The 26,385-nt window shown below is 35.5% G+C and overlaps 1 protein-coding gene across 3 annotated transcripts in view; it reads left to right on the forward strand.

The window, feature by feature from the left end:
* Positions 1-2,985: 2,985 nt before the first annotated feature.
* CHIC1 (cysteine rich hydrophobic domain 1) overlaps positions 2,986-26,385 on the forward strand; it is a 50,291-nt gene continuing 26,891 nt past the window's right edge. For all 3 annotated transcript variants that reach the window (XM_059910678.1, XM_059910679.1, XM_059910677.1), the window contains exons 1-3: positions 2,986-3,334; positions 13,949-14,003; positions 19,581-19,736. In XM_059910678.1, coding sequence (XP_059766661.1) covers positions 3,042-3,334; positions 13,949-14,003; positions 19,581-19,736 — 504 coding nt within the window. In that variant the 5' untranslated portion in view covers positions 2,986-3,041. The remainder of the gene's footprint in view (positions 3,335-13,948; positions 14,004-19,580; positions 19,737-26,385) is intronic.

Genomic DNA, 26,385 nt, shown 5'->3' on the forward strand with positions numbered 1-26,385 from the left:
ACAATGGCATGCTATTCATCAATTAAAAGGAATGAAGTACTCATACAAGACACAACATGGCTGAACGTCAAAAACATTATGGTAAGCGAAAGAAGCTAGACACAAAAGAGCACATGTTGTACAATCTGATTTATTTGAAATGTCCGGAAAAGAAATCTTAGAGACAGAAAGTAGATTAATTACTTCCTGGGGCTATGGGTAAAGAGTGGTGAATAACTGAAAATGGGACAGTGATTTCTTTTGAATGTGACAGAAATGTTCCAAAATTAGTTTGTGGTGATAGCTGCACAACACTGTAAATTCACTAAAATCACTGAATCATATGTTTAAATAAATAGATATCTAAATAGAGAGAAAGAAAGAAAGAAAGAAAGAAAGAAAGGGAAGAAAGGGAAGGAAGGAAGGGAGGAAGGAGGGAGGGAGGGAGGGAGGAAGGAAGCTGTCTTTTAAAAGTTGCAATTCTTTTCAGCTGTTTTAAGGTTGAAATTTCCCCCCCCTCAAATGGTTAAACCTGTGACCTTTTGCCTCCTATGGGAGAATTACCTCCATGCCCTGCTTAGCACATCAGACAGAAAGTTACATGGTGTGCTTTCTTCTTCATTCACTCCTAGCTTTAGTATCCTTGATGGTTGCTAAAGTATCATTTAAAAATCATGTTGTCTCTTGTGTTGCTGACAAATTATGTTTTTCTCAGCTTGCCCAATTCCAAATTCTCCTATAGTTCAGCAAAACAAATTACCTTTGTAATCATATATACCTTTTCAGTCCACTGTATATGCAGGAAAACAGATAAGCAGATTTGACTATACTTGTGAGTTTCTCCAAGCATAGCACTTCTCTTAACTGTTTCGTCCTTTTGACATCTAAGTGTCAGGGTCCTCTTTCCATTTTGACTATGGAATTTCACCCTCCCTCTCCTTCCCTCCCATCTCCCACAACCATCATTTCTTCACTTTTACCATAGTTCCAATACCTCATTTACACTTATCACAAGTCCACTCCTTATACTCCTTTCCCTTCAAATATCCCTACCTAGGCTAATCCTGAGTGGTGAACTACCACTTAAGCAGTAATCAGCACAATACTTCCCTCTAGAGATTGACTTAGTGGAACTTTACAGATAATATAAGATGTTTGAAAAATTTTTAGTATTGCCTATGGCTTTTTTGCTTTTTGAAAGAGAAGAACTGGTGCAGAATATTGATTTGATCTTAAGTCTAAGGTATTTTGCTCTGATAAATGACATGACATTATTTATTAATGCCCAAGAAAACAGACATACCAGAAGGCTATTATAAAATACTTTAAGGGTCTATCTTTAATTATAATTTCTGGCTAGTGGATAAAGTTCTCTCTGCTATAAAAAACTAGATTTTGTTGCTCACTGATAGTGCTGCAACTTACTTTTAAAGTTCCTAAATAATCAAGCTTTTGAGTACAACAAAATTGTTTTCCATTTTAATAATGCAAACTCCTTGATAATGATGATGGTTTGATCAGTGCCTTTCACAGAACTAATTTCTTCCTCCCTCATACATCCTAAATGCTTTGTTTTTACTGCTATACTGTTAATATAATGCTCACCCTAAATTCAAGTGTGGCTATATCTGTTTCCTGTCTCACCAACTAACTGGGATGCAGCTATAGTGTAGCAGAAAGAGCAGTGAAGCTAACATTAGAATACCTGGATTACAGTATTTGTTTTATTACTTAGCAGCTGTGTGACTTTATTGTCTTAATGATCCCTGAATTATGGCATGGATTTTTGTGCTGCTGCCAAGTACGAAATAGTTTGAGACATGGATTGGAAACTCAAAATATGTGATCTCTGTAACATTTTAGCGGGTGTGGGGAAGATAGAATATTTGAAATGGAATATCTTGGACAAAAGGTCGCCAGAGACCTTAATAAATTACTTAAACTTCCCGAGACTGCTTTGCCATCTATAAAATAGATAATGATGATGCTTACTTCACAGGATTGTTTAAGGGTTAATTGAGATATTGTATGTGAAAGAGTCTAGCCCAGTGTCTGGAAAATGGATGATGTTAATTAATGTTTCCTAGGGTTGGAGTCCTCCCTCCACACCCTCCATTTCCCTCCTCCCGCCTCCCCCCGAAAACTCCAAAATTCAAACATCTTTCAAGATGTCCAAAAGGCACCACTCTACGAAGCGCTTCCAAACAACTTCAGGCAGTATAGCCCGTTGGTTAAGAGTGCTGGGCTTCTGGAATCAGAAAAGACCCCCCAAGTTTAAAACCAGGTCTGCCATTTAGTAACTCCATGACCTTGGGCAAGTTACTTACCTTTCTGCATCTAGGTTTCCCACCGGTAAAATGAGATCATCATGGTACATATCTCATAGGGTTGTGAAGTATTAAATGAGATATGCACATAGAGCACTTAGCACAGTCCCTGACACTTAGTAAGTCCTTCATAAGTATTGCATAGTAGCAGTAATAGAAAGTTTCCTCTTCGGTAAAATGTTAATAAAAATGCCTCCCAGGGTGTGGCAAAGTTCTGCTGCAAAAGTCTTTTAAACTGTAATGCTGAACAAACGTAAGGGATTAGTGTATACCTTAAGATATATGGGGCAAAGTTCTAACCTCACTTTTATAGAATATCCCTTCCCTGCACTGGAGGGAAGGGGGTAATAATACCCATTATTAATTAATAGGAAATAAAACCAGAAGATACGTCCCCGGGAAACAAGCAGCAGAAGCCCAAACAGCAGTATTAGGAGCAGCACCCGCATACCGTACCTCGACAATTCCCAGTAGTTCACCTCTAACGCCCCCCTTCCCTTGGAGCCGCGCAAGCGTACACTGATTTTGCTCCTCTCTCCCTCATGCCCCCGCCTCCAACACCCTCCGCCCCCCCACCCCCCCCACCCCTGTCTACCCCACCACGCAGGCGCATCTCCTTAAATCCTGTCCCTACCCCCCTCCTCTTTCTCTGCATTTCGTTCCCCCTCCTCTTCCAGCACCTCAGCAGGTTCAAACTCTTCTGCGTGAGGGTGGCGGTGATCGAGAGGTCACGTGATGAGCATCCTGCTGCCCAACATGGCGGAGTTCGACACGATCTCGGAACTGGAGGAGGAGGAGGAAGAAGAAGCGGCAACGTCGTCGTCGTCGCCGTCGTCGTCGTCGTCGGTATCGGGGCCCGACGATGACGAGGAAGATGAGGAGGAGGAGGAAGAAGAAGAGGAGGAGGAGGAAGAAGAAGAGGAGCAGGTGGAGGAGACGCCGCCCCCGCCTCGGGTAGTGAGCGAGGAGCATCTGCGGAGATATGCCCCCGACCCTGTATTGGTGCGGGGCGCCGGCCACATCACTGTGTAAGCGAGAGGGAGCCATGGGGTTTGAGAAGGCTGAGATTTGGCGACAGAGAAATAAGGCAATCGAGGGGCCTGTGGAGTGGGGGAGGGCTGACTGAGGCATATAGTTAGGAAAGGACACCTTGTCTAAATGGAGAAACTGAGGGAGACAGGTGTAAAGGAAGTGAGGAGAAAGCAAATGTGATGCACCAACACCGGGTAAAAAGTGAGTATAGGACAGGGAAGTTAGGGGGTTGGGAGCCAGAGGGATTGGAGTAGGGGTGAGTCTCCTTGCTTCTGTGTATGCTGGCGATGAACAGTCTTTAAACTGCAGGATGTACCAGCGGACTCTTTGCCGCTAAGATTGATGTCTGGTGGAAGACGGTGACAGCTGTAACAAGTGACGAGACCTAGGCTTGGACTCTTCAAAACAGAAACATAATATATTTTGTGAATAACATTATAGAATATCCACCCATCCACGTATTCATCCATCCATTCTTCCTATCTAATCCCTTTGTAAATGAATTCAATAATCCTTTCCGTGTCTTGATCACTCCTCATTCTGACGTTTCTTAAATATCACACAATTAGAGGTTCAGGTTGAGAAGTAGCTGTGAAACGTAGGAAGAGTAATGGATTGAGAGTGAGGGCTCTTGTATGTTAGTCCCAGCCTTGCTTCTTACTGGCCCTGTGACCTTGGTCAGGTTACTTCCCATTTCTGGGCCTTTATTTCTCCATCGGTAAAATGAGGGGTTTGGAGTAGATGGTTTTTAAAGCCTTTCAGCTCTGAGATAATTTAACATACCTGCAGGAGATTTTGTATTCCCAAATATTAAATATGCAAACATTAAATATATATATGGAAATTAGTCCCCTAGGAGCTGAGAATGATTTTTTGAAAACTCATACAGAGTTTTTTTTTAAATTGACATCTTGGATAATATTTGAGAAAATAAAAAGGGGGAGGGACCTCATAGCGCAGTAGTTGGCAAAGCAGAAGAAAAATTTAATGGTTCTCTGGGCTTTGAAGAGTGCTGTCTCGTTTTTATGTGCTTGGACAGTAAATACTTGGAAGTTTGAATATTGTGTCATGTTCATCCTCTTAATTATGCTATCATTTACTGAGTTTTCAAAATAGGACTATTTTTTCTTATCAAGTCATGCTGCCTGTAATTTTGATAATGGCTCACCTACCCCTCTGACTTTCAGTTGAGTTCATATTATCTGAAATCATATATTATGCACCACCTCCCCCCATCATGTTAGCTTTTAATTTTAACATGCTGAGTATTTTAATTGTAATATACTTTTGTGATCTTTGCATGAAAAGTATTAAGGAAGATTTTGAAATTGTGGAAGAGTGTGGGGAGATTTTTAGACCTGTCTTTTGGTTAGGCAATTTTAACACAATTTCTCTTGGTCCAAGAATTTTGCAGATAGCCTACAATGTTCAGATGCCAGCTTACTGCGCTGTTTTATTTCCATTCCTTTCATCACTAGGGAAACAATTTATTACTCAAATTAATTATGATTCTGGTACCAAAGGTTACTTTCATGCAGATTATTTCATATGATCAAACAGAAAAAGGCTTTTTATTCCAGTCCATAATTTTATATTCCAGCATTCCTCCCCTTCATTTTTTTCTAAAATTCAGAAAACAAAGAACAGGCAAGAAAACAGAATTTAAGTTCCCTAAAACTTATTTGTGGTTCCATTCTACTCCTCACACAACCATGGTGAAGTACTTAACAACCTATTTTCAATTGAAAGCAAAGCACTGACACTTGCCATGCCCAGGCCCTTATGATAGGTGTAATGTCCCTCTCAGCTTAAAAATTCTGGAATAAGGAGTGTGAAATAATGGTGCTCATAGTAACTGCTGGTATTAATTGAAGCCAAAACCTGAAAAGCAGCAAACCAGTACTTGAATTGCTAACCAGTGTACATAATTTGGAAAATTACTTAGTTGTATTGTACACATTCTCTGACCTAGAAAGCATGTTTGATGTTAAATGAGAAACTGGTCTTTCTATGATAGGAAAACCTTCCTTACAACAGGTAAAGTAAGATCCTTAGGAAATAGTTAATCTAATTCTGAGACGTCTAAAATATCAGCCTCTTTAATTTTTTTCTGGCATGGGAGTGTTAGTTGCCCTATCTGAATGAAATATTTCTTATTCTCTCCCATTCTTATTTTTTTCATTCTTCGTACAGTCATCTGTTCTTTAGAGGATGTTGTTTCTTTTCAAAGTTTAAAATTTGAGAACCATCACCTCAAATTCAGTATATCTTAAACCCAATTTATTTTCCCTCCCCAGATTGGCTGTGCATTCCAGTTGCCCCATTTCTGACCCTGATACTGCCATTCCAATCTTCCAGGGTAATATTTCAAGTCCTTGAGTCATTTTTAACTCTTCCTTCTCCTTGAATTGTCCTTTGCCAGTCTGTTCCAGAATTATGTCATCATGCCTTTTAAAAGGTCTATTAGATTATTCATTTTCTCCATTTCTACTGGCACCTCTCTAGTTTGGGTTGCCATCATCTCCTGCTTGAATTGCGGCCACAGTCTGCCACCTCTCCCCACCCCAATCCATCTGCATGCTTGTGCCAAACTAATTTTCGTAAAACACGGTTTAATCATGTCACTTTCCTGCTGAAACACCTGCACTGGGTCTTAATTAGGTTTGAATTCCTGTGCTCTCTTCCTCCACCCTCAGAGATCATGGAGTCCCTCTGCTTGTTCAAAACTCACCCCTCCACTTATGCTTTCCATACCCTTCTCTTCCAGCCTCCTCCCAGGCAGCCCCTCTCTCTATAATATTACCTCACTCAGCCTCTCTACTGGCTCAGCCTGTAAACATATTCAGAGTCTCTCTAATTCTTTAAAATTAAAAGCTTTCCTAGACCTACATTCCCCATTAGCTATTGTCTAATCTCTCTTCCTTCTTTCTCCAAATTTCTTAAGAGTAGCTGCATTCACCATATCTATTTCCTCTTTACCCTTCTGTAATCTGGATTCTGCCACCATGACCACAGACAAACTGGTATCATTAAGATCACCATGACCCTCCTGTTGCTAAATTAGTGGGCATCTTCAATTTCCTATCTTTCTGGTCCTCTCTGCTGCATATAATGACTCCCTCTTTCTCAGAGGCTTTTACTCCAGGGGTCATAAACACACTGGCCTTCAGAGGTGAGACGGGTCAAGAAAATAGTGCAGCATGAGTAATGATGGGGCCTTAGTTGAACTGGAAGGTATATGTTTTGCCTAAAGGTATTCAAATTCTGATTTAAAAAAAAACATTTTGCCAGCCAAACAAATCTAGGAATTCCTTGGCCACTTCACTCTTCCTGGTTCTCCTTATATTTTTCTGGTTATTCCTTAACTGCCTCGTTCATGGGTTTCTCTTCCTTTCTTGCTCCTTGAATACTAGTGATCTCCAGGGTTTTGTTCTCAGCCCACTATTCTCATTCCCTACTCTATCTAGATGGTCTCATCTTGACTCTCATGGTTTCAATTATCTGATGTCTCCCAAATATGTATCAGTATCTCTATACCAGACTCTGCTCTGACTCTTATCTGGACTTCCTCACCTAATGGCTCACTGACATCTTAAATTCAACGTATTCAAAACAAAACTCATCCTCCCCCCATCACATCCCCTCACACCCCCGTCCCAACCCCTCAAAACATTCCTCCTATTTCTGAGTTCTCCAACTCAGTTAAATGTACCTCCTCCTATCCCATTATTCATCAGTGGTTCCTCTTTCCCACTCAATCTTCTCACAGCTAAGCAATCAGTGGGTATTAATAATATATGACCTAAAATGTTCTTCTTTTCCTCCCTACCGCCACTTCCCTGATTCAAGCCCCTTTCACCACCCTACTAGTCATCTTGTCTTCATCCTTGTCACCTCCAAATCTATCCCTCAGCCTGCTGCTCAATGGAGACACCACTTTCTGTTTAAGACTGTGGTTTCCCCTTCATCCATAGGATCAAGTCTAAGCTCTATAACATGGAATATAGAACTGGACCCTGCCTATCTATCAGCCTAATCTCTTGACATTTCCCTTTACTGCTTGTATTTTCTTATTCACAGTATGCTGTTTCTTATCTCTTTGCCTCTGCTCAAGCTGGGGCCTTCATCTAGAATCCCAGTACCCACCACCCTTACCTCATAAGTCACCACCTCCTGCAAGTCTTCTCTGCCCTGAATAAATTGGAAGCAGAAATGGCAGGACAATCACTGGTTACGTCTGAATTCTCAGTGCCTAACACAGTGCCTGCCCTGAAGTAGACACTCAGTAAAAGTGAGTTGAATAAATACTGGTTCACTTTAGTAAAAATATGCCCACCATAACGTGTGCTGTATTATAGGCCCTCAACAAATGATAGTTAGTTGAATCATCCTCTGGAGAGTACTTGTGTTTCTGAGCATAGATACAATAATACTACCAGATTTGGGGTTGGGGGTATGGCATGCCCTTACCTCTGAAAGGTTTGTTGAGCAAGACTTTATGTGTCAGAATACCCCTGTGTACTTATATCATCTTTACACATTGGTTTTCTTGTTACTTATCAAGATATCATTTAATGTCTTATCAATCAATTATAATTTTTTGAGAAGTCAAATGACCTAACCAGAATAATTGTAATTCCAAATCTGAGATGATGATGATCATAAATGGATATTTGGGTATCTTTTTTCAAATTAAAAATTTTAAAAAGTGTCATTAAGGCAGATATATTTGATGTGCTACTCATTGCTGTATATATGCCCAGCACAACGAACAGTAACTGCCATCTTCTATGTGTCAGTATGCCAGTATGATGGGCACTACCATTTAAATATTGTATAACACACCTAAAATATTTTATTAAAAGATACAAGAATGCCTTTAATATATATGTAAATGGCAAAATTAACTCCCACAGATTTGAGGTTTTAGAAACAGAAATAATGAAATGTCTCATGTAAGTATTGTTTCAGAAATACTATACATTTGAGTGATGTAACTTAGTATCTATCATTTTTCATCTTGATATTTTTAGGATGAATATTTGGATCCACTGTATTGAATTATAAGGAAAATTACATCTCATGAGATTTTTTTTCTTATTTATAGGTATTACCACACTCTTTATATTACTTAAAATATATAGATATTTACCCTTGATAATACAGCTGTATAGAAGTTAGTAGAGATGAGAGGTTACCAATTCTCAGGAATATATAAAATTCTCATTAAAATTAATCTAAAAGAGCTGAAGTGATTATATACAGAATTGAAAAAAGATGACCAAATTTGCCAAACAGTGCATTTCTGCAGAAAGTTAGAGAGCACTACAAATATTGATACTTCTCTAATCAGTGAATGGAATGCCTTTTCTGTAAACAGCTGTCTTTGAGGAATTACAGTGAAGCACTGTTAATTTGTGTTTGTATAAGGTAAGTATTTTATAAGATTTTAGGCTTTGAGAATACTGAAGCTATGGTAACTTGTCATTTTACAGGGCGGCAAGACATGATTATTTCCATATGGAAGATTAAAGAAGTTTAACTAATTTTTTAAAATCTCTTTTAATTGAAGGGCATAGACTTTCCTTTTTCTTGGTATAGTAAATAGAGATCAGTGCACATGCTTCAGAATCAGTGTTACTATAAGTGCATAGTTTTCTAGTGAAATGGTTTTTGTTGGCAGAATTTTACTACACTTTGATGTGTTTTCTTAAACAACCTGAACACATAAACTTAAATTTGAGCAAGGTTTTCAAAGGCTGAAGTATAGTCATTTTCAAAAGAATTAAAAACAGTAAGGGGTATAGGGAGGGAGAAAAGAGGGAAGAGCAACTAGAGGACCTATCCTTCTTTACCTCAGTTTCCTTTACTCCAAAGAATTGTCCAAGAAATTAAAATTTGGGGCATTGGAGACACTTAACAAATAAAATACAATCATTAAGAACCACCAGCTGGGTCAGCTTCAAACACATAATAGGCTCTATATTTAATGAAGCCGATAAAATGACAGTGTGAGCAGTTCCCAAGTGCCTTTGTCTAATGCTGAAGAACCCCACATCTTGACTCATGTCTATCACTGATCAGTAATGGGTAGATGAATTTGTCTAACCTCTGTGGACTCACAGTTCTTAACTTAATGGTTTACTTATGAAACAAAGCTGAGGTGTTCATTTAGCAGGAGCCATTTCAACATTTTCCTAGTAGCTGCTAAGTAAAATGTTGTGCCTAAGATTATTTAAGTACTTGTTTTAGGAGCTGAATATCTAATGGAGAAGTTAAGGAAAGAAATCCCTGGTGGGCAAGAACAGAATTGCTACTACCTTTTAGCCAAAATTATGAGAATATGTTGGGCCTAGTTTGCCTATCTTTATACCTTTTGAAGTAGATAAATGTAGGTCATAATGGAGTATTTTAAGAAATAAAATGACACTTTCCTTACCATTTCTTTTTTGTTTTTTTAATTTTTTTGTCCACCCTGCATAGCTTGTGGGATCTTAGTTCCCCGGCCAGGGATTGAACTTGGGCCCTTGGCAGTGAGAGCACAGAGTGCTAACCACTGGACTGCCAGGGTATTCCCTCCTTACCATTTCTAATATACTTTTTATATTTTAGAAAATACAGTCCATTTTTATATTAGAGAAGAAAATTTGTAATGTGAATTTAGCAAGCATTTTTTGAGAACCTGAGCACTGGGCTAAGCACTATGAAGAATACAGAAAAAACAAAGTACAGGTCTTGGTTTACAAAGCTAACAGGAAAATCTCCTTTAAGAAATTGGTGTGGATCAGCGAAGAATAAAAGAAAATATTTTATTAAATTTTGAATTGTGTAGTACAGATTAAAGTTGGCTATGAGTGTTCAGAGAAAGGGAAATCCATGAAGGCTTGCAGCAGGGGTTGACTTGAGCCTTGAGGACTGCATTGGATTTAAACTAGGGAGAGGAAGCAAGAGAAACCACATGAGCAAAGACAGGAGCCAACATAGCAGTGGCAATGGAAAGGAAGGAAATGATATGAGAATGATTTCAAAGGAACAAATAACAGGACTTGGGACCACCTGGATATAAGCAAGGTGCAAAAAATAGAAGAGGGAAGGTCCAAAAAATGATACCAGGGTCTAGGTTAAAGAGAGTCAATGTGCCATTGATAGAGATGAGGAATTTGAAAGGGGGGAGCCAGTTTCCAATAAAAGGTAACTTTTAATTTTAGAAGTGTTCACTTGAGGTGTATTATTTTGTAGCAAGATATCCAAATGGAAATTGTTATTTTTGTTGTTGTTGTTTTTTAATTTATTTTATTGAAGTATAGTTATTTACAATGTTGTGTTAATTTCTGCTGTACAGCAAAGTGATTCATTTATATATATGTATACATTCTTTTCCATATTCTTTTCCATTATGGTTTATCACAGGATATTGAATATAATTCCCTGTGCTATACAGTAGGACCTTGTTGTTAATCCATTCTATATATGCTAGTTTACATCTGCTAATCCCAAACTCCCACTCCATCCCTCCCTCACCCACCCTCCCCCTTGGCAGCCACAAGTCTGTTCTCTATGTCTGTGAGTCTGTTTCTGTTTCATAGATAAATTCATTTGTGTCATATTTTAGATTCCACATATAAGTGATATCATATGGCATTTGTCTTTCTCTTTCTGACTTACTTCACTTTGTATAATAATCTCTAGGTCCATCCATGTTGCTGCAAATGGCATTATTTCCAAATGGAAATTTTTAGTATGCAATTAGAGATGAGGGACTAGAGCATGTTGGGAAATATAGAACTAGAGGTATAGATCTGATGGTCATCAGCATAGAAGTGATTGTCAAGGCTATTAAAAATAGATGAACTGTTATAATTCCTTTAGAAAGAGGAGCAGATGACTAAAAGCTAAACTTTGGGAAAAGACAGGAGTGTTAGGAGAGAGTGAATGAATCGGAGAATGTTAAGAAGGAGTGGTGAACAGCATCACAGGCTGCAAAGTCAGGGGGGAAAGTTCTGAGAAGAGGACATTGAATTTGGCAATAAATAAGATGAACTTGTCTTTCTAAATAAATTTACCGAATAAGGGATTATTTTCAGTAAAGTAACGGCATCAAAAGAGAAATTTCAGAAGGTTAGGGACTTCCCTGGTGGTCCAGTGGTTAAGACTCCACGCTTCCAACACAGGGCCATGGGTTCAATCCCTGGTGGGGGAACTAAGATCCCACATGCCACACGGCACAGCCAAAAAAAAAAAAAAAAAAGCCAGCATGTTCATTCAAAAGGTTAAGAAAGGAAGGGATAATATTAAGGAAGTGGAAACAGTGGCAACGAAAGTTCATTTGTCTGGTGATAAATGCAAAGAGAATAGCAAAGCTAAAATTTTTTTAAAAATAGAAATATTCCATGCATTTTGAGGAATACATCTGTCTATATCCTCTATGTATTTGATATGTAGTAAAAGAATGGCAACTGGGAGAAGCTATAATGGCAGCAGTCTCTAATGGAGGTAGGAACATATTATTAACATTGTAGCTAAAAGGCAAAAGGGGACTTCCCTGGTGGTCCAGTGGTTAGGACTCAGTGCTTCCACTGCAGGGGACACGGGTTTGATCCCTGGTCAGGGAACTAAGATCCCACATGCTGCACCGCACGGCCAAAAATAAATAAATTGGATTTTTTTTTTTAATTTTAAAAAATAGAAGACAAGCTATAAGAATGGAAATAGAGCTCTGCTTTCAAATGTATCATGTCTACTTTCTATAAATGAAACCTGTATCTATTTCTTTGTTATACAATAAGAATTAACTGTGGAATAATGAATCCAATTACATCTTCTTGACTAGTGATAAGGTCACTATTTAGCTAAATATGATTTGAATGAAATATGTTTCTTGCTCTATTAAATATTTGTCATGTTACTGATTGCTTAGTTAGTACATAATTACAAATATATATTTAATACTAGAGTATCAGTTTCTCAAACAGCACATGAAAGTTGCCATAAAAATTTATGTGCAAGAGTACCATTTTATTTTTAAGTTTGGCTATACTCCTCTATGTATAGATTTAAGGGGGATGTTATGAGAATGTTATTATAAAAATGTAATGCTCTCGTTATGTGTTGTACTGACACCTAGAGAAGTAATGAAGTTTTTTAATGAAGTTAAGGTCTTTTTATAATTGCTAATTGATTTTCTCAACTCTTTTAAAATATAGAATTTGTTGTTTTAAAATACATTTTAAACATGCAAGGTAAAATATATTTATGTACAGATATGTACCTTGCTGCTAGCTGCTAAATATAGAGAGTCTTTTTGCACAAAAAGAGCACAAAGATTGGCTTGTGTCCTTGAAGAGGAGCTATTAGCATAAATGATACAAGGAGACTATGATTCTCACAGAGAGTTTTAATAGGATGTTGGATTCTTAAGCTGTCTTTAAAGTGACCCTAAGACCAAAGTGCAATAAATCAGTAGAACCAAACAGGACATACAGTAGCTTATTATTCAACAAACTTTTATTAAGCACCTACTAGATTCCATTGTGCTACTAAGCATAGTGGGAGATAGCAAAGTAAATAAGCCATAGTTTCTGTTCTCAAGGAGCTTAATATAGGACAGAAAGAATTTAGGGATTAGCATTTGAATTTTGGTTGCCTCCTCTTACTATGTGACTTTGGGCAAGTCATTTGATTACTTTTTGAAAAAATTTTTTCTGAGTGTCAGCTTCCTTCTCTGTAAAACAGAGATAACAATACCTCTCTTGAAGGGTTGTGAATTTTAGAGGTAATGTATTTGCCTAACACAGTGTCTAACCCATGGTAAGTAGATAGTTACTGGTAACTGTTACTATTATTGTCTACCTCAAAAGGAGTTCTTATTAAATGTTAGTGTTTTTTCCTTTTTGCTTACACTAACATAAAATTGTAGTCACTCTGATATATCATCTAACATGCAGGAAGTGACCTTTGTTATTCCTACTGAAATCAATCACCAAGTAGGTGAAGGAAGGCTTATAAAAAATCATTTTGACTTAGTACAGATTTCAATGAGTGTACTTGAAAAAAGTTAGAGCTTTTGAGGCTGGGATCTGTTTTCTCAAAATTGGTTGAACATATACATAAAAGCCATTCATAAGGATCAACCTTTGAGTATCTGAATAGTAACTGATCGGAAGTTGTCAAGCTCTGTAGTTCCAAAGGTTACATTAGTTTTTATTAGGAATTTTCATATATCCACAGAAGTAGAAAGAATAGTATAATCCACTCCCACATACAACCCATCAGCCAGTTCCAACAGTTATCAATTAAAATGGGTTTTAACAGAAATGTTTCAATCAAAAGTTGTGATATTTCCCGCTCTGTGTCAGTGTTTCTCTATTATTTTTTAATCTCATATCATGGTTCTAGTTAGAATCCTACTTTAACATTGGCTCCTTAAGTTTCTTTTACTATTAATTTGGATTAATAGTCAAAGATTTATTTTCTATAAATATCAAATTATTTTTAGGACATGCTTTTAGGTCACAACATCAAAAGAAAAATGCATGGCTTTATAACTTTTTTTAAGGGAAAGAGTTAAATATGCTGGGTAGAATATATTTTGTTCTGTCTTTGTTTTTAAGGTTTGGCTTGAGCAACAAGTTTGATACTGAATTTCCCTCAGTTCTAACAGGGAAGGTAAGTGAGAGTTTGCATTGAACTTTTCAATTCTAAAAACATTGTTTTATGGCTTATTTAGTGTTATGACAAGTGCTTTGACTCACTGTAATGAAGTCTAATAATAAGAGGTCAGGGTAATTGGAGGCTATGTCGTTAGTAACTGAAAGCTGTCTCCGTGACTACTAGTATATGACCAGTTATTTTGTTCATGTCCATTAATACCAGCCATTATTTACTTATCTGTTCAGTTTTTCCAGTTTTGCCTTTTTTCTCAGCACTGGTAGCTATAATTGTTTTCATTTAGGTCAGTAATTTCCAATGATTTTAGAGTTAACGAAGTTATCAGTGTTCAACTTTGTATCACTCTATGAATTTTAAAGTGTCCTGTGATGTGATTTGTTATACATCAAAAAATCAAATTTTTGGTTGGACATTTTTCTGTCTTTTAGATAGCTTGAGCTTCTACAATTGGATTCACTGCAATAAATTATTACCTTTTTGTTTCCTGGTTCCTCCACACCCAGTAGTATCTTCTAGCATCGAGGCTCAATATTCAAAGACTTCCTAGGATTCAAAACTGTTTGGAAAATCCTCTTACAACAGTAATGCTAACTTCTAAACCCAAAGGAAAAGGCTCTGACTAAGGCAAAAAGAATATATAAAACTCCTAGTGTATTGTCAGGTACTTATTAGCTTCACGATGTAAGTTTGTGGTTGTTACTGATAATTCTTCATCAGTATATCCCAGTTTCACCCTGATTGTTTTTCCAATTTTCTCTACTCACCAGCTTTCAATTTTAATTGCTTTTGCTACTTTAACCTTCTTCATCTGAGTAATCATTTGTTCTCGGTCCCAGCAATAATTTGTTCTCTTTGACTGTTGACCTTTTCTGTCTCTCCTGATGTATAATGTCAAATCATTCCATATAGTACTAAACAAGTAGTGATAGTCCCTAGCTAAGTGAACATTAGAAAATATGTGGCCATTTATCTTTTTAGGATACAAAGAGCCCTTTGGTTTGAGATTTTGGCCTCACTCTCTAGTATGTTCTACCTTCCTATCCTGATCATTTAGAATTATTCACCAATTTAAGCAGCAGTTCAGATTTAGATTTGTTTTATATGAATTAATCATAAATGTTTTTTCCAAGGGAAAAATAGCTATGGAAAAAAATCTCTTGAATAGTAATTTGTCTGTGGAAAGATGGCAAATTCAATATTAAAATTAAAGAGAATGTGAATTAAAACATCTCCAGTGGAAAACTTGTTCTTTATGTTTCCCTTGATGCTGCTGCATGTGTTGTCTGGGCAGTTACATCCAGCTTTATTATTGGTTTAGTTAAAAAAAAGTTTGAATTACAAATCCAAGTAACTCTAGAAAATGAATGATCAAAAAGAAATATCAGAGAATAGAGTTCCCAGGTGTAAGAATTATCCATCTTTGAAATTGGCCACTTTTATGTGCTCAAGGAATCTTCAGAATATTTCTTCACACCTCTTCATTTCTTTCCAAGCCTTCTAAAACTAGAAATTCCACCAGCACAAAAGATAGTCGTTTTTTAAACTAGGGAAGTAGGAATATTAAGCTGCCTTTGGTATGCATTCACACAACCTAAATGATCTGGATATGAACTGTTCTTAAAGATATCCATTCTTTTCAGGTGACCGTTTTCGTAACACATAATGATTGGATATTTATTCTAGTGTGCATTATTTAAATGCACAAAATTTCTCATATATTGAATGAGGCATAAATGATACAGTGATGTTTTTCCTAGTTTAGTGTTTGGTGATGAAAAAACACTAAAAGGAATTCTGAAAGTCTGATTTTTTTCAAAGTCACATGATGACTTTATTTTCTCTTTAATGAGATGATTTTTCTCCGGTAGGCACTATTTCATTTGTATAGGTTATTTTGGATTATCAAAATGCATCTCTGATAACTGTGGGGTCTTGAGAGGCAAAAAAGAATTTACATGTTTCAGAAAAAAACTAAAAGAAAAAAAAAGGTTTGAATTCCAGACTTAGCGGCAGTGTAAGTATATTTCAAAATAAATAAATGCAGTAGGTAAAATAGAAAAATAAATCTGCATTTTACAAAACCAGTATTCCAGCATGAGTGGAATTCTATATAGCATTTATGCCTAAACTAAGCAAAATTGTGGAGTGAATTCTGAAAACCTCAAAAGCCATTTTGTTAAGCTCTGTGGCTCAGTATTAATTTTGTGCTTCTTATGTGTTCATGCTTTTAATATAAATAAAAAGATAATCTTTTATATTAAGTTAAGGAAAGATTGTTTCCTCCTTTCACTGAAGATAAGTCCTCCTGTCGTGATAGGACATGTCAAAGAGGTGTATACATACAGATTCTGGTGACCAGAAAATGAAAGAACCACAGAACTTCAGAAAAGAAATAAAAGCTTCCGGCCCTCAGCTTGAAACAATTAAATGGTGTTACAGGGAGATTAGTGTGCAGTGTTGGGAACCATAAACCATAAAATCCACCTTTACTATTGCGATCCAGTATGACAAGTGATTGATTGGGTTGTGTTCCCCATGATTGAAGGAGGCAAATCAGTCCTGCTGGGTTTTGCTTAGATTTTCTTCTGTTTGCAAAGTCTCTTGCATCCTGTTATAAAATATTATGACCCTTTCCCCCACCTTTATGATGTGGCTTTCTTTTTTCTTTCTAAGAAAGTCAAAAGGAATTAAATGTTTCTTTACAACCTGCCATTCAGCTACAAAGTAAAGGGCTTCTATCTAACCTTCATTACTAGAAATACTCAATTATATGGAAGTAAATGAGTAAAATGTTATTAACTCTGATTCCACACAGTTAACTAAACATTTCTTTCACATTGTTTAAAATCGGGAGTTAACCAATTCTCATTTCCTATGCCTTTATCTCTGTTTTATGACTTTTACTGTTATTCAAATACAGATTTTTTTTTTCAAAGACAATTCTGGCTTCCTTTTAAAGTCAAAATGAAGATTTTAGTTTATTCTTTGAAATTCTAGTAAAAGTTTTCTTTTCAATATGTTTCTGTTATGACTTCAAAAATTTTGAATTCTCATTTTTAGTAACTTGAATGTTTTAGTTTTTAATTTGTCCATAGTAAGAGAGTACAAACTGTGAATATTATGTGTTAAAAGTGGAAAGTATTGGTGGGGAAGAAGGAAAATTGCCACATTTTAGAAATGCTTTTGTTAATTCATTTCCAGAAGCATGTAATGAAAGATAAATCTTATAACAAATTTTATATACCTTGGCATATAATTTACTTCATTCACAGTGTTTTAAACAAAAATCAACTTTTACATTTTGGATTGATTCATTTCTGACTTTAGCCTCATTCTTTACTTTTTCTCGTCTGTGCTTACACGCTTTTAAATAAAAGTTTTAAATACAAATTTTACTTTTTAAACATAAATTTAAATTCTAATTACAAGCACTTAAATTTGTAAATGGACAGATTTAATAATTTTATGAGTTTATATCAAAATTTGCCATATTTAAAAAATGTATTAGTGTTTCTGGATACACAGTTTAAAGAAAATTGATAATAATGTTATATTACAGATTACAGCTAAATATGTAAATATATTTTCCTTATTTTAACTTCCATTTGCTTGCTCAGTGGTTAACTAGGAAAAAAAGAAGTTGAATATCACTGTTTGAGAGGTAAATTTTAAGATAGCAACTTGGTACCTTGATTTTAAAAAGAACGTCTTTTCTCTAAAGAATTGAAAAGCATTAAATTTGCATTCAAAATGTAGCAGTTTATCCTTTTGTTTATAAGAGACTGTGTAGCAAAGCTGTGGAGTATTAAGTTACCTGATCCAAACCTTCAGGTGATACTCCATGCAAAAAAGAGCTTTGCTTTTCTTTCTCCAAATCTAGTCAGATATGATTCACTTACTTCCTTTCTCAAAGCATTCTAGTTAGGAGGTCCTTTCTAAGGTATAATTTCCATTCCCTGTGAGGTATGTAATAGACAAATTATTTATTTCACTTTATAGATGGGAGACTAAAACTCACAAAAATTAAATGAACTTACCTAGGATTTTTTATAACTAATAAGAAACTAGAATCTAGATCTTGACTTGTTGTCTTAATGTGCTTAGCCTGTTGGTGTTTTCTATTTTCAGTTATAAGCCATGGTTCTCTGAATTTATTTTCATATTTACTCCAGATATTTAGTCATTTATTTGGAATTCTTTTCATTCAGTGATTGTCTTTAGGTCATATTGGAGAATGAAATCAGTTTAGTTTCCTCCTGTAAATACAGTTTTGAGCCTTACAATTTCACAACTTGTTAACATATTAGGAAGAAAATCTAATTTATAGGTTAAGCGATTAACATTATTGGGTGGCATGAACAATTCTAATAAAGCTAATATAATTATTTAATGTTTAAATCATGATGGTACTGAATTCTGTGGTCATGTATCTTTCTAACTTCTGCTAATAGGTATGTATTGTAGTATTGATTCTAAGACATGTTTATTAAAAGACAAAAATGTAATAAATTGATTCCTCTAATACAGTTTTTACTTGGAAGAGTTATAAAGCTCTGTATTTTTGATACCAAACGTGCTAGTGGGGGTTTTATTTTACAGCAGCTTATTTTTCCTAACAATTTCATAATTTTTGCTTGCACAACCAGATGGCAGAATTTTTTTCCCATAGATTTTACAGTGTGACAGCTTTCTAAATGAAAGGGAATCATTTTTGTGATCCAGAAATGTGATTTCACTGAAAGCAAACTATTTTTAGTATACCTATGAATCGTATAACCTTCAAGCAGAGTTTTTGGTATAAATCTAATTACGCCTGTCATGCTCTTGCCTTTGAACTGACTTTGTCATTGTTTACAGAGAGGCACAAGCAGCCACTTCTAGGAATGGAGGTAGTAATTAAAAATATTAAATTTGTATATTTAAGGATCTCTGAACTTCTAAAATTTATAGCAGCTATGAGTCCATTTTATGCTAATATTAAGACTGTTTTTTGAATGTGATCACTCCTCACTGTCTTTTGTTAGTGTAGCTTTTCCCTACAAACAATGGCAAGTGTTAAAATTGTTATCTTGTAAATTTGCCAGGGAGAAAAGGTTTGAGAGTTGCCTTTTTAAAGATAATCCAGAAATATTGCCGAGGTCTAAATTTAATTCTATTTACTCTGGTAGTATTTAGGTTTTATTGTTGTGTTATGCTTCTAGTCTTACTCAACCTTTAGTCTGAGTGACTGAAGACTATAAATAATATTGCTTTAATAATGAGAATATTTGTAAGAAAACTGCTTGACAGGTATCCTTTACCACCAATTTTACTGTTGTCACTTTATTGTTGGTAATTTCAAAAGATTGTTTTCGAACATGAGAATAAGTTCTGTAAACATGAAATTATATTGTTTTGCTTTCTAATGTCATCCAGGAGTATGTAATACATATTTATAGGGAAAGATAGTGAGGAAATATATTTAGACGTGTAATTCCTTAAAGTACTTGTAATAAGACAAACATTTTCTTTAGATTTAGAGATAAATAGTAGAAAGCTGCCCACAGACTGTTAAAGATTGCACCCTTGTTGTAGGTGGCCCCAGAAGAATTTAAGACCAGCATTGGCCGTGTGAATGCATGTTTGAAAAAGGCTCTCCCAGTCAATGTGAAATGGCTGCTGTGTGGTTGTCTCTGCTGCTGTTGCACACTGGGTTGCAGCCTGTGGCCCGTTATTTGTCTCAACAAAAGAGTGAGTAACCATTTTATTGTGTAATAATAATGAACTAATGTTTATTGAGCACTTGCTTTGTGCCAAGTACTTTACAGAATTTATTAAATTCTCATAACAATGCTGTCCTCATTCTAGATATAAAGAAACTCAGGGTCAGAGAGATTAAGTCATTTGTCCAACCTTTATCAACGCTTTATCGCTTAATATGGGTTCCAATCATTATTTTAAATAAGTACAAAGTAAGTGGAGTACTTAAGTAAATATAAATGTGACTGGGCTACTTATTCTTTTTACAAAACCTGAAGCTATGATTTAAAGTATTTCCAAGCCACAGGTATATGGGAGAGTTTCTTCTGATCTGAAGAAAAGCAGAAGTGAGAGTAATCTACAAAGTTGGTAGGGGAAATCCTTGTTAGTTTTGAACATGTCGAAATAACATTCTGACATGACATTACCAGTTATGTCATGGATTTAAGACTACTACATTTATCTCGTCTTCTTTAAAATTTTATTTTGATCTTTAGAATGATTTTTTCCCCCAGTGGGAAGGTATTTTTAAACGTTTAAATTGAAGCCAATGAGGAAAATTAATTCATTTTACCTACAGTTATTTTCCCTGTACCACACTGATGATTTCATTTAAACTTCTAAATAATAATTAGCCTACTGAACCATATTCAACATCACAGCACCTTGTGGGGGTATAATTAGTGATGCAGTTGTTTCATAAACCAAAGATTCCCAACAAGTACTCATTACATTTTCCTCTCCATCTTTCTCTTGCCCTCCTTAATGTCTACTTCAAAAAAACAAATAATAAAATACTGCCACCCCTATAACTTTTTGAATGGAAAATTAGACATTTTATTAATTCTCTTGGTCACTACCAGTAGATCAGAGCTTTATTTTAAATAGAGCTTAGTTTATTGTTTGTCAAAGCATGAACAATGTTCTCAAATGGCTTTCTATAAGTTAAAAAAATGACAGCATAAATTTCTTTCTTTAATTGTCATATCTTTTAAAAGTTACAAATCAATATTACTCCTATCCATCCTCATTATTTTTAAAGCCTCAATGTGAATTAATTATGGGATTTTTTCATTACACAAATATAGCCAATTTCAATTACTTAAGAAGAGAGTTTTTGGTTTTAATATTATCCAGGATCTTTTTTTCTGATGACCTGTTTACGTATTTGCCTCTTTATTAATACCTCCGCCACAAGGCCTGAAATAGAAACAATTTATTCAGTCATGTATTTTACTATGATCACTACTGATATGAAATTAATACTGATGCTGTGATTTCTCCCCATCTCCCACTACTTTGGTTAGGAATTCATATTGAAATTGAGGCATCAGTGTATTCTTAGATCACTAATCTGTCAGTTTTAAAAAGTTTATTTAGTACAGATATGCAAACAGTTGTCCTGTGGGCTAAATCCAGCCCACTCTGTTTTTTAAACATTTAAATCAGTTGCCAACATTTAAAAATTAGAATATTTAAAGCAAAATTTGAAACAGCCAGCGTCTCTTGTAAAATCTAAAGCTCTGACAGTATTGGACCCACATGACTATATTTCAGCAATTGGCCCTTGCTGAGTGGTGGCTCCTTCCTTTAAATAGGACACGTGGTCTCTGGTTCACCATAGAACTACGCAGCGTTTACATTATCTGCCTTGCTCTGTACACTTTATAGTTATGGCCGTTGATTTTGTACATACTATGTTAACACACTAGACAACGAAGCACCAAGCACATGCTGGTAACCTTGTACAAGACACTGTCCTTTCTGGAGCCTCAATTTCCTCACCTATAAAATCCAGATAATATTAGTTACTTTTATGGTGGTTGTGATGATGAAGAGATTTAAGGCCCCTCACTGCTTTTTTTTGTCCACATGGAGAAATAAAAAATAAAATACAACAATTTAAAAATGGCTCTAGCCATTTCTAACAGGGTATCTAGCTTCATAGAAGTCACGTCTGTGTTTATCCACAAAATAAAACGGAAATAATATGATTAATCTGCCCTGTGTCACAAGGTTGCTGTGTAAATGAATGATTGTAAAATGTTTCCAAGAAAAGAACTTCTTTGTAAACAGTCTGCCTTGTGAACTTTTTTTTTTTTTTTTTTTTGCCAGTATACATCATGGACATTTTTTTCCAGCAAATTAGTTGAAAGAAAAGAAATACAGACCAGAATGCCCTGAGCTGCTCCTAGTCTCTCTTGGCTCTGGTAGGATTCTAAGCTTACATGACATATGAAATGAAGGTCTTTGTTTACCCATTCTTACATTTACCACTGTGATATTACAGTCAATTTTCAGGCCTAATCCTGCCACCATCCTTAAATTTGAAATTACTTTTAACATTTATCTTTTTTGCTATAATATTTGCTAAACTGAGAGGGATGTTCAGAGGGAAGGGACTGTTATCTCAGTCTTACAACATGAACATAATGTTGTTTTCCTTATGATTTCTAATTTCATTCCATTGTTATTGGAGAAGATACTTTGTATGGTTTTAATCTTTTTTTTTATTTATTGAGGCTTGTTTTGTGGCATAACATATGGCCTATCCTGGAGAATACTCCATGTATACTTGAGAAGAAATTTGTATTATATTGTTATGGGGTGGAGGGTTCTGTATATGTCTGTTAGATCTAGTTGGTTGACAGTGTTGTTCAAGCCCTGCCTTTCTTTACTGCTCTGCAAAGTTGTTCTATCCATTATTGAAAGTGGGGTATTGAAGTCCTAACTATTATTGTAGAAATATCTATTTCTCCCTTCAGATTTGTCAGTTTTTGCTTCATGTATTTTGCAGGTCTGTTGTTATTTGTGTATATATTTATAATTGTCATTTCTTCTTGAAAGATTTATATTTTCATCAATATATATTGTTATGGAATTAATGTTTGTGTTCCCTCAAAAGTCATATGTTGCCGCCCTCCCCTCTAATATGATGGTATTTGGGGGTGGTTGGTATTTTGGCCTTTGGGAGGTACTTAGGTTTAGATGAAGTCATGAGGGTGGGGTCCTCATGGTGGAATTAGTGCCCTTATAAGAAAAAAATAGAGAGCTTGCTCTCTATCTCTCTACCATGTGAGCAACAAGGAAGTTGTCTATAAGGAACTTATAGACAACTATAAGTTGTTCTTCTATAAGGAAAAGGGCTCCCACCAGAACCCAACCAACCATGCTGACACTCTGATCTAAGACTTCCCATACTCCAGAACTGTTGTTTAAGCCACCTAGGATATGGTCTTTTGTCATAGTAGCCTGAGCATATTAAGACATAATAGTGTCCATCTTTTTCTCTTGTAACATTTTTTTTTACTTAAAATCTATTTTGTCTGATATCATCTATCCCAGCTCTTTTTCTGGTTACCATTAACATGGAAAATCTTTTTCTGACCTCTCACTTTCAACCTACTTGTGTCTTTGAATCTAAACTGAGTCTCATGTAGACTCATGGATCATATTTTTTTGTTTGTTTGGTTTTTTGTTTTTGTGTTACCATGTTATGTTAAGATTTCTTTTCTTTTTTTTATTGGGATGTAGTTGTTTTACAATGTTGTGTTAGTTTCTACTGTATAGCAAAGTGAAGTAGATAGAGTTCCCTGTGCTATACAGCAGGTTCTCATTAGTTATCTATTTTATACATATTAGTGTATATATGTCAATCCCAATCTCCCAGTTCATCCCACCCCCCCTTCCCCCCCTTGGTGTCCATACGTTTGTTCTCTACATCTGTGTCTCTATTTCTGCCTTGCAAACTGGTTCATCTGTACCATTTTTCTAGATTCCACATATATGTGTTAGCATACGGTATTTGTTTTTCTCTTTCTGACTTACTTCACTCTGTATGACACTCTCTAAGTCCATCCATGTCTCTACAAATGACCCAATTTCATTCCTTTTTATGGCTGAGTAATATTCCATTGTATGCATGTACCACATCTTCTTTACCCATTCCTCTGTTGATGGACATTTAGGTTGCTTCCATGACCTGGCTATTGTAAATAGTGCTGCAGTGAGCATTGGAGTGCATGTGTCTTTTTGAATTATGGTTTTCTCTGGGTATATGCCCAGTAGTGGGATTGCTGGGTCATATGGTAATTCTATTTTTAGTTTTTTAAGGAACCTCCATACTGTTCTCCATAGTGGCTGTATCAATTTACATTCCCACCAACAGTGCAAGAGGGTTCCCTTTTCTCCACACCCTCTCCAGCATTTATTGTTTGTAGATTTTCTGATGATGGCCATTCTGACTGGTGTGAGGTGATACCTCATTGTAGTTTTGATTTGCATTTCTCTGATAATTAGTGATGTTGAGCATCTTTTCATGTGCCTCTTGGCCATCTGTATGTCTTCTTTGGAGAAATGTCTATTTAGGTCTTCTGCCCATTTTTTGATTGGGTTGTTTGTTTTTTGATATTGAACTGCATGAGCTGTTTGTATATTTTGGAGATTAATCCTTTGTCCATAGATTGGTTTGCAACTATTTTCTCCCATTCTGAGGGTTGTCTTTTTGTCTTGTTCATGGTTTCCTTTGCTGTGCAAAAGCTTTTAAGTTTCATTAGGTCCCATTTGTTTATTTCTGTTTTTATTTCCATTAATCTAGGAGATGGGTCAAAAAAGATCTTGCTGTGATTTATGTCAAAGAGTGTTCTTCCTATGTTTTCCTCTAAAGAGTTTTATAGTGTCCGGGTCTTACATTTAGGTCTTTAAATGGATCGTGTTTTTAAACCCATTCTGCAAATCTCTCCCTTTTAATTGAGAGTTTAATCTATTTGCATTTAAAGTGATTGATGATAATATATTAGTTTGCCAGGGCTGCCTTAATTAAGTACCACAAACTAGGTGGTTTAGCCAACAGAAATGTATTTTCTCACAGTTCTAGAGGCTGTAAGTCTGAGGTCAAGGTGTTGGGAAAGTTGATGTTTATTTTCTGAGGCTTCTCCCATTGGCTTGTGGATGGCCATTTTTCTCCCTGGGTCTTCACCTGGCCTTCCCTCTATACATGTCTGTGTCCTAATCTCTTCTTATTAGGACACCAGTCATACTGGATTAGGGCATACTCTAATCATCTCATTTTAGCTTAATTACCACTTTAAAAACCATATCTCCAAATAAGGTCACATTCTCAGGTACTGGTGGTTGTGACACTTGAATATATGAATTTGGGGAGAATATAATTCAGTCTGTAACAGATAAGGGAGGACTTTTGCCATTTTGTCTTTTGTCATTTCTGATAATGGAGCTGGAAAACAACTCCATTACTTCCCTATTTTATATTTAATTGATTTTTGTAGTGCACCATGTGCCTTCTCATTTCTTTTGTATATATTTTTTAGCTATTTTCTTAGTTGTTACCCTTGGGATTATAATTAATATCTTAAACTTATAACACACTAGTTTGAATTAATAATAGCATTTTAACTTCAGTAATATACAGATTCTGCTCCTGTGCATCTACATGCCTCCCCATATATGTTATTATCACAAATTACATCTTATATATTGTGTGTTCATTAACATAGATTTATAATTACCATTTTATACATTTGTCTTTTAGATCATATAGGAAGAAAATAGAAGTTCCAAAACAAAAACAGAACAATGTTGGTTTTTATATTTATTTATGCAGTTACTTTTACTAGTGTTCTTTACTTTATCATGTTGCTTGAGTTATTGTCCAGTGTTCTTTCATTTTAGCCTGAAGGACTCTTTTCAGCATTTCTTACAGGCAATTCTAATAGCAGTGAACTCCCTCAGTGCTTACCTGGGAATGTCTTAATTTCTCCTTTTTTGAAAGGATAGTTTTGCCAAGTATAGAAATCTTGGATGACAGGGTTTTTTTTTTCTTTTAGCACTTTAAATATGTCATCCCACTGCTTCTGAACCTCATGGTTGCTGATATGAAATTGGCTGTTAATCCTATTGAGTATCTCTTTGTACATAACAAGTTGCTTCTCTGTTGCGGCTTTCAAGAGTTTTCTTCTTGTTTTTGGCTTTCAAAGGTTTGAATATAGTTTCTCTCAGTATGGGTCTCTTTGAGTTTATCCTACTTGGAATTCATTGAGCTTCTCAGTTTATCTTTTCCTGTGTGTGGACTAAAAATAATACCTGACGTACCTTGGTTTCAGCCTGAAGAACTTCCCATAATATTTCTTATATGGTAGGTCTGCAGGGAATGGATCCTCTCAGTTTTTATCTAAGAGTATCTTCATTTCATCTTTACTTTTTATATATAATATTTTAATTAATAGCCTATTTTTTGAACAATTTTAGGTTTACAGAAAAAAATTGAGAAAAAAAGAGCTCCCATATATCTCCCTCACTCAACCCCCAATTTTCCCTATTATTAACATCTTGCTCTATTGAAGTACAATTGTTAAAACTGATGAGCCAATATTGACACATTAACTGAAGTCCTTAGTTTACATTATAGTTCACTCTTTATGTTGTACATTCTATGGGTTTTGGCAAATATATAATGACATGTATCCATCATGTATACCAATCTATCATCATATATACCAATATACTTTGTATCCTGGAACCTTTCTATAATTGCTTATTAATTCAAGGAGTTCTGTTGATTTTTCAGGATTTTCTACATAGACAGTCATGTCATCTATGAAGTAAGATAATTTTGTTTCTT

Source organism: Balaenoptera ricei, chromosome X (genome assembly GCF_028023285.1).
Source record: "Balaenoptera ricei isolate mBalRic1 chromosome X, mBalRic1.hap2, whole genome shotgun sequence".
Lineage (NCBI taxonomy): Eukaryota > Metazoa > Chordata > Mammalia > Artiodactyla > Balaenopteridae > Balaenoptera > Balaenoptera ricei.